General features: G+C 32.8%; 1 protein-coding gene across 1 annotated transcript in view; it reads right to left on the bottom strand.

The window, feature by feature from the left end:
• Nucleotides 1–9,865, bottom strand: part of LOC108574572 (sodium- and chloride-dependent GABA transporter ine-like) — a 22,202-nt gene that overhangs the window by 2,735 nt on the left and 9,602 nt on the right. The window contains exons 4-7 of the mRNA XM_017937187.1: nt 2,353–2,487; nt 1,491–1,716; nt 979–1,246; nt 133–361 (exon numbers count right to left, since the gene is read on the bottom strand). Of these exons, the coding sequence (XP_017792676.1) occupies nt 133–361; nt 979–1,246; nt 1,491–1,716; nt 2,353–2,487 (858 nt within the window). The remainder of the gene's footprint in view (nt 1–132; nt 362–978; nt 1,247–1,490; nt 1,717–2,352; nt 2,488–9,865) is intronic.

Below are 9,865 nucleotides of genomic sequence, written 5' to 3'. Positions count from 1 at the left end.
AAATTATTTTTAAAATAATAGTTATTTTAAAATTATATTACTTGAGATACTTATTTGTTCGATAATCTGTTGTTTGTTGATAATCTTAAAAATGATATTGTAATTACAATTGCTAAGTAGGATTTTACATACCATCTGTTAGGACAGCTTCGACAGACATATTTTGTTCCAGAGCGATGTTGCCAATGGTGGCAAATGAAAATATTCCAACGAGTAGGCTGCTGAACGCGTTTATAAGCGAAACAGCCACACTGTCCACTAAGATGGTGTTGTGGAATTTGTTGTAACTCGCGAAACATATCATTGAGCCAAATGCTATGCCCACTGAGTTGAATATTTGAGCGGCTGCGTTGATCCATACCTAAACATGATTGTTAAAAAGTTTTAAACTGAAGACACTTTCCGTTGCTTTTCAAAATAATTTGAAATACCAATTTTTCAATTATATTTACAAACAGTTAAAATTTATTTGTAATTTTTAAATTTTGTTTAATAATTTTCGGATCAATTGTTAAATTATTTTATTATCAAATTTTGGGATCTAATTTTTAAATTTTAAGTGGTGCAAATTTTTCAATTATTTTATTTTCAAATTTTGGGATCAAATCTTTGAATGGTGCAAACTTTTAAATTTGAAATTATGCAAATTTAAAAATTTGAAATTATGCAAATTGTTAAATTATTTTATTTCAAATTTTGGGATCAAATCTTTAACTTTTAAATGGTGCAAACTTTTAAATTTGAAATTATGCAAATTTAAAAATTTGAAATTATGCAAATTGTTAAATTCGAAATTGTGCAAATTTTTCAATTATTTTAATTCAAATTTTGGGATCAACATTTTCAATCGTAAATTGTGCAAAATGATTTCTTTCAAGTTTTACATTAACTATCCACTATATTTTTACGTTGTCGTTATTATTTATGTTCTTACGTTTCATTGCCCTGAAAAGCTGAATAACCAAATTTTTACATTACCTTCGCGTCGCTCAGCAGTTCCCAACGAGGGTGGAAGAAAAATTGCAAACCCTTGTCAGCACCTTCAAGGGTAAGGGACCGCGTAAGGAAGACGACGATTAAAATAAATGGTAGAGTTGCAGTCAGGTATCTCACTTTTGCCGATGATTTTATCGATTTCCAAACAGAGAAGTACACCATAATCCAGGCAGTAATTAAACAAGCAACGAGCTCCCATCTCAATGCTCCTGATGCTTCGATTCCTTCGCTAATCTGTAGTACTTTGTTGCTAAATTATCCAATTAAAAAAAAAAAAAAAAAAAAAAAAAGAAAAGAAAAAGAAGAAATAAATCTCTCGCAATTAACAACAAATTCTAATTAAATTTTAATTTAAATATTCTAATTGTATCTATGTTAAAAGTCTCTATGCATTGAACGAACTATTTCTGACTTATATGGACATTTATTTGAAGCTTTATTAAAATCTTCTCAAATGTACAATCGATAAATGATTTCATAACTGAAGAAATTACTCGAAAAATTCTTCGGATGGCGTTCTAGAAGCGTTTGGCCGTGTTCGATTGTCGATGGCGACATAAGTGGGTAACCAGCAGGCAAACGTATTCCACGAGTTATCGCAGGCGGACCACGGTTGCTTTGCTCTGAACGCCGCAAAGAAATAATATATGGCGTAGGCTATTATCACATTATGATAGGTCGACATCAAAAATGATATTACTACCGAAGACAAGCCAGCCCCTATTTCGAGAAACAAAATTTATGCCTTTATTCATTTCCAAAGAGAAACACAAATTTTCTTTTTTTTTGTTTTTTTTGTTTTTTTTTTGATCAGGAAAGTATCGATCATTTTTAAGAATGTTGAACAATTGAAAATTGAAAATAGGCATAGTCTTGTAAGGATATGCTAACTTACAAATATCACATTTTTCAATTCAATTTATTTTACATTTCTTGTAAATTTTATTGCGAATATTAGATACTAATTTTGTGCACAGTTAAAAAGATTCAAAAAGAAATTCTAATTTTAAATTTAATAAAATTCTATCCTGGGGAATATTTTCTGGTATAAACGAAAATTTTCAAAAGAACTGAAATTATTTATTCGATAAAATTCTATCCTGAGGAATAGTTTCTGACAAAAGTGAAAATTTCTTAAAATACAAGTGACACGTTGAGGAGTGAAATACATTTTAAACAGAGCAAAGTAAAATTTTTCAATATATAAATATTCAACTATTTTCCAACGTTTTAACGATCTACTCTCTGTTCTAAAACATAATTTTGAGCATAATTTTGTCATATAAATCGGCTAAATTGTTATTGAATAATATCGAGTAATAAACGATATCGATGTTTTACAAAATTTCAGCCTACCTTTAAACAAAGGACAAATTTGACCGAGAGCACCGATCGGTCCTCGTCGTGTGAATTGTCCAATACTAAGTTCCATGTACAATAACGGTACTCCGCATACAATAAGTATTAAGAAGTAAGGTATCAAGAACACACCTGAAAATTTCCATGAAAAGCAACATTTATAATTGCATGCTGTTAAAATCTTAAAAACAATTTCAATTCTATATCATGAACCTAACCTAAAAAGTTGTAATTCAGAAAAGTTACCGTTAGTTGAAAATTCAAAAAAAGAATCCCTGTATAATTCTCTCAATGAATAATTGTTTGAAATAAATCACTATTTACAATCAAACTTTTGTTTACCTTCGTTCACACAAAATTCCTTCATTCTAACCTAAAATTTCGTAAACGAGATTTCAAATTTGTGGAATAGAAAATCTCATAAAAAGCACGAAATAACAAATTTGACAAGTTTACCCAACAATTAAATTTGTTTCTTCACACTTTCGACAAATAATTTAGACTGGAAACAGGTTAAATCTTGAAAATTGATTTCAATTTGAAGTATCAATCTCATTTATTGATCTCAATTACACGCTTTAACTCACGAAAATGTCGGAATTCGTCGTTCTACACGGCGATTCAACGTCTCCTCGCATAATAAAGTTCCTCTCTTAATCCCTTTAACCCGCTCGACGAATAAAAACATTGTTACTAAATCTGCGTGTAATATGGATTTATTAAAGGTTGCATTAAACACGGCTCGTACGTAATAGTACTCGCCGTTAATCGTGATTCTGTGGGCAGTAACAAGGTCACTGGATGTAACTCTTTATTCGTAATAAACGATGATCACAGGTCTCGTGGATTATGACTTAATTTGGGAACGAGCATTTAGCCCGAGCAAATTACTCAAATGTATTTTCGTTATCCGCAACAGGCCGTTACACAGGTGTATATACATATACGCATATTCCACATTCTGCAGCTGCATTTATACGCATTATTTGCCGTATATCATTCTCGATACTTGTTAATTGGCTCTATAATTGATAACCGGCGTTACGCGGTTTTACAATCTCTGAAAATTCAGCAAACGTATTCGTTTCCTTCCATCGATAAATGTCGCGGTAGTTGCAAATGTACTTTTCTGTGTTAAACGTAATCGTTCAGGTCACGAGCAGTTATTTATGCGACAGATACAGAAGGTTAGAGATTACTGAATTGGCATTGAACAATGAACGATAATTTGTTGAAAAATCTCTTCAACGTGTTGTTCATAATTAACTCGATACTTTTTGCAAATTATTTACGCGACAGATACAGAAGGTTAGAGGTTACTGAATTGACATTGAACCACGAACGATAATTTGTTGAAAAATCTCTTCAACGTGTTGAACGTAATTAATTCAATTTTGTTTTATGAATTATTTATGAAGGTCGGAGATTACTGAATTGAACGATGGAAGAAAATTTTCTTCAAAAATCTCTTCCACATGTTGAACATAATATTTTCTGAAAATTATTTATATGACAGATTTAGAAAGTTAGAGATTACTAAATTAACATTGAACGATGAAAGAAAATTTTGTGCAAAAATTGCTGCCACATATTGTTCATAAAAGATTACTGAATTCACATTGAACGATGAAAGATAATTTGTTGAAAAATCTCTTCCACATATTGTTCATAATTCGCACAATTTTTTTCTATAAATTGTTTATGCGATAGATTCAGGAGATTTTGAATTATTAAATTGACATTGAACAATGTGACAGATTTGTTGAAAAATCTCTTCCATGTGTAATTCAAAATTAATACAATTTTTTCTATAATTTACTTATGCGATAGATACAGAAGGTTGAAGATTACTAAACTGATATTGAACGATTTGTTTAAAAATCTCTTCCATGTGTTCGTAATTAATTCTATATTTTCTACAAATTACTTACGACGGTTAAAGATTACTAAATTGACATTGAACTATGAAAGATAATTTGTTGAAAAATCTGTTCACAATTCACACAATGTTTTCTATAAATTCTTTATATGATAGACTCAGGAGGTTGAAGATTACTAAATCGGCATCGAACGATTTCTTCAAAAATCTCTTCCACATATTCCTCACAATTAATCCAACTTTTTCTACAAATTCTTTTTCTTGTCTCGTCTTACATTTTTTTTTTTTTACGTTGATTTTCATTCTTTGCTTATTGCGTTAAACGAGAAATTTGTAACGAGCTCGTTACAGAAATTCGATTACGTTTTTTAGATGCTACAAGAATTATTGCTTCCGGTAGTGCCATTGGAATAATTCGTGCCGCGTCAGTGCGCCTCACGCACATGTCGATTAATTCTACGAATGTTACGTCGTGCTTGTCGAACGAATCAGACAACATTCCCTGATTTGGCTTTACGGTACACGCTGCAACTTCATTGCCGTATCATTTTAATAACGCTTTTCACCGTATTTTCCGTTAGAATCTCGTACAAAAATTTCTAATTCTATTTTCTGGCGATCGATTAATTGTACGTACTTGTAAACGTAATTTCAAAGAAACTGTTTTCGAGTTTTCATTCTCTCCTTCCAGCACGAACTTTCCCTCGAAAACGTGTACAAACACCACACGTTTCGTATAAATTAGGCCAGGCTCCATCTTGCGTTCTGATCAATGTAAAATTCTTCGTTTTAGGCAACTGAGACGTATAATTTACAATTTTTTTTTTTTTTAGAACGTATTTCAGTGATTTACAAAATTTATTATTTTTAAAATTAAGGAATGCGTGCATAGTTTTTCGTTCACTGTTAACACGTGTACACTGCTATTCGTAAATATTAGGACACCCGTTATGTTCATACAGAAAGTGTCGTATGACATAAATTACAATTTTTCGTTGGATTTAATAATGGATATCGATAGAAATTTATATTAGAAATATTTGCAAATTTTTGTACTCGTTGTATTATGAAATTCCAAGCTGAATAATTTTTTTTAAGATTTGAATAACTTTGTAACGATACAATGAATATGAACGGAAGTGTGTATCGCGAGATTTTCAAATGCGTCGTAAAAACAGGCAGATTCTATCAAAGAGGAAATAACGACAATGAATTGTTCTTATTTTGAATGCACGATGTAAGGGCCAAAGTACTTTAATTTGATTTTCGATATCCTTTCTAACTTTCCAACCAATCAATTCAACCTAACCTCTCCTTAACTTAATTGTCGTCGTTATTAATCTGATTATCTAATCAACTTCTATACTTCAAGGCGAAAGTCGAGATTAATTTTTCGTTATTAAAAGGGGGAATAAACGATCGATTTAAATTATCATCTTTTTAAGGGAATAACAACAGCTTTGGTTAAAACCAAATAATCGCCATATTTATGTAGGAACCAACGGAAAAATATTGACGGACCAACAACGGGGAATCGAACCCGGGACCTTCGGCTTAGCAAGCCGAGGCTTTGCGCGCTACGCCAACCACTCCCTCTCTATTCTCCTTTCGAGGTTTCCTATTTGGGTATGGAGGCCCCGATACTACACTCGGCCATCCCTGAACTGACATTCGCCCTTGAATGTCCTCAGCGCAACCACAACTCCTCAACTCAACACTTTCGGGTACACTCCCCCACACAGTGGCACTCTCAGCCGAAACTCTGTTTCTCAACTCTTTTGGGAGACGTGCACCCTTTCACATGTTTTCATCTCATAGCGCCTGGCTTCCTGCAGCCGTAGATACCTCCGTCCCGGACGAGCCCCCATTTGTAGGAACCTAGGGAAAAATATTGAGGGACCCAACGGGAATCGAACCCGGGACCTTCGGCTTAGCAAGCCGAGGCTTTGCGCGCTACGCCAACCACTCCCTCTCTATTGTCCTTTCGAGGTTTCGTATTTGGGTATGGAGGCCCCGATACTACATTTATATTTCTAATTTTTTTCTATAGAACAGCTGTTCTCACCTTTTCTTTTAACCATGTGCAATTTAAATTCAAGTTACTATTTCGGTAAATAAATTGAAAAATAAGCACTGCAATTATTTCTTAATTTAAACACAAGAGAAATGAAACAGTTAATTACGAATCAATTTTGAAAAATCTTTTTCAGTAACTTCGTTGAATGAAAAATTCGTTTGTGTTTTTATACATATACTATTTAATTTGCAATTTTAGGTTATGTCATTTGTACCAATTAGTGAAGTTTTTCAAGTAGCGAAATCGATCGCAGAAAAAATTGAGTCAGTGATTGAATTGAAATCAGCGATTTCATGAAATGAAGAATTCGTTCACATTTTTATACCATTTAATTTTCAAGTTTAAGTTATATCATTTGCACCAATTAGCGAAATCGATCGCAGAAAAAATTGGTTACTACAATTTAAATACCAGAAAAATGAAACTATTAACTAAAAATCCATTTTGAACAAACTTTTTCAGTGAAGAAATTCGTTCACATTTTTATACTATTTTATTTCCAATTTTAAATTATCTCATTTGTATCAAGGGGGTAATTCTGGTCTAGAAGTGTCAAAAAATCGACTTTGCGATTTTTACATTTTTCGAATGTTTGTAGTCTTGAAAATATATTCCCCGAGTGTTTTTTTTTTTAAATTCAGAAAAATAACGAAGTTATAGAGGTTTAAAAGAAACTATGCGCGGATTATCGCGTTATACTCTGTTCAAAATGAGAGTAACCTCGCTTCGCGCATGGGACGCGCCTAAGGCAGGGCTAGAACCACTAGAAGGTCCAAACCCCCACTTAACCGCCTACGTTTTTCTCCGTCTTACGCTCTCTGCCTATGCGCAGAACGGACGAGAATCGGGTCCGAGAGCGAGGTTACTCTAATTTTGAACGATGTATAGCTGAATAGCTACCGCGCCAGGTAAGTTAAGAAACACACGACAAATAGCCTCTAGATGAACAAATCTTACTAATAATAAAGCTGATTTATAAACATTTGACCTCACATGACTTATTGGCGAAATGTGCGAGAGCTAACACGAAAAATAGTAAAGTCTCAATTTTCTAATATGGAATTTTATTCCGAAGCACAAATCAACGACAACGATTCAAATTGCAACATTTCTGACTGTTTGCATATTTCATAGAGGAATTAGCTTTCTTTTAGAAATGAACGCCCCTATGGGAATCAAAATTTGTCCCCAGAACAAAGAAATTTATCGGTCTATCAATCTAACGATGACGAATTCCAAATAATTTCCAATTTTAAGTTGTCATTTGTACCAATTAGCGAAATTGATTACTAAAGTCATCTCTTAATTTAAACCCCTCAAAAAAAAAGAAAAAAAAAATGAAACGATTACCTAAAAATCCGTTTTGAACAATCTTTTTCAGAAAAATTCGTTCACACTTTTGTACTATCTAATTTCCAATTTTAAGTTATGTCACTTGTACCAATTAGCGAAGTTTTTCAAGCAGCGAAATCGGTCGCAGTTTGTTATTGAGGGAGCGTGTTAGTTGGCCATGCTGAAATCAGACCGTGCTACCCGTTCTGGTTTTCCGGCCGACCAATTTAGCAAACGGTTGGTCGAAATGATACTCGACCGATTATTTCCACCGGTATCATTGAAATCATTTGTGATGCACGCTGGTCTAGCTGCGTTCCGGCAAGGTCATGTATCAAGTTCCGTGAGCGGATTGCGCCACGTCCGGACTCCGTTGAGATACTCTCAGACTTTGAAAATTACCGGCAACACGATACGCACTTATGTTACAGCCTACCGAACCAGGAGAATATGTGCCCTCGTTCTGAATATATCTGCTAAGATGTCTTGCAAAAGGAGACGTCGCAAAAAGAAATGCGCGTGAAACACCATGACATGCAACGTTCGAAACACACGAGGACGTGTTTCTGTGGATTTTTTTTATTTTAAGTCTTGAAAGTTCATTTTTAATGTGAAAATATGGTTAAAATTGGATGTCGATCGGTTTTTTTAAGTATCAGGGTTTCAAATCTAAATTTTGCTAATGATCTTTTATTTTGAATTGAAATTCCATGGTATGTAATATATTTTTGTTGAACTATTATGATTTTCTTTATTTTAAGTTTTGAAAGTTCATTTTTAATGTGAAAATATGATTAAAATTTAAAGTATCACATTTTTTAATCTAAATCTTGATAGTGGTCTTTTACTTTAAATTGAAAAAGCAGTTTTCAAGATTGAAAGATAGTTGTTCCAGGTTTAAGATTGTCCAATATGCTGTATTTGATAAAGTAAACAATTTGATATAGTAGTAACTCCAGAAATTAGAATGAGTTACAACTGCTCTGTATCTTAAAACAAAAGTAGTAAATATTTCTTGAAACAAAAAAATTACATTACTAAAAAAGGAATATTATTTTATAATGTTACTGTCTGGTGAACTGTCATGCTGCAGTTCCCTGTACAGCAATTAATTCACAGAACAATATGCTTTTTTCATAATAAATCAGTAAATAATATCAGTAAGTCATAAATTTTCCATAATAAATCAGTAGATAATATAAAAGTAAATTATGAATTCTCCACGATAAATGCAAGTTTAAACATTATACCAGATATCTTCCTTATTTCAATAAACACTGAAATACTTGATACGAGTTTCAAGAAAAATCCATGATACCTTTATGATCATGACATAAAGCTTACAATGTTTCATGCACCATTACGCTTCGTTACACGTAACATTTCTCTGAAAAGTAAAAGCTGTGTCGCAGGAAAACACTTCCGGTTAAGTAATTTCCTCGTTTCCCAAACAGAATTTTTCTTTTCATTCAAGAGATACCTATAGTAACAATTTTGAGAGAGCCAACGATTATACACCTGAAACGAGCCACTCAGAATCCAAAATTGACCAACTCCGTGAAATAAAGTTTACTAAATTTCGTGAAATAAAGTTTACCAAATTTTTTCAAATGAAATTTACCAAATTTTGTTTCATCGACGAAGAATTATGCACCGAACACGTGCTCCGGTGCTAAAATTAGAAAAATACGAAAAAGTGGAGTTAATCATTTTGGCTTTGAAGTGGCTCAAATATAGTTCCGAAGAATCATACTCTGGAACATTTGTTTTCGAACTGTTCTTCTTTCCGCAGTTGTGAGTTCGTTTTACGTGTGATATGCGTTTTACACCGATGATGCAAAGAATAAACACGTACTCTTATCACAGGCGCACTAATTGTAACAGACAACAGATGTATGTGTGCCACTGTGACAATCTAGCACGTACAAATTTGTTTTGAACCATATGCTACAAGTATTGTCGCGAAAAGATACAAAAACCGAAGTCTACTGTTTACGTGATTACGAGAAAATCGTAATAGGAATATTATACAGGGTACACCTGGTAATCGGACCGAGTTGTAACTCGATTGTTATTGAAAATAGAAAAAAATTGTAGATTTGTCTATAAAATTGCAGAAGTTAATCTGACACTGAGTGAAATCAGTCAGATGAGAAAATATATGATACTTTTGTTAAATTTTTCTTTTTAGAAAAATATATTTTCAATAAATAAAAATTTGA

This window comes from Habropoda laboriosa, unplaced genomic scaffold, assembly GCF_001263275.1.
Source record: "Habropoda laboriosa isolate 0110345459 unplaced genomic scaffold, ASM126327v1 scaffold175, whole genome shotgun sequence".
In the NCBI taxonomy this organism is placed as follows: Eukaryota; Metazoa; Arthropoda; class Insecta; order Hymenoptera; family Apidae; genus Habropoda; species Habropoda laboriosa.
This window is presented reverse-complemented; position numbering and strand designations above follow the sequence as displayed.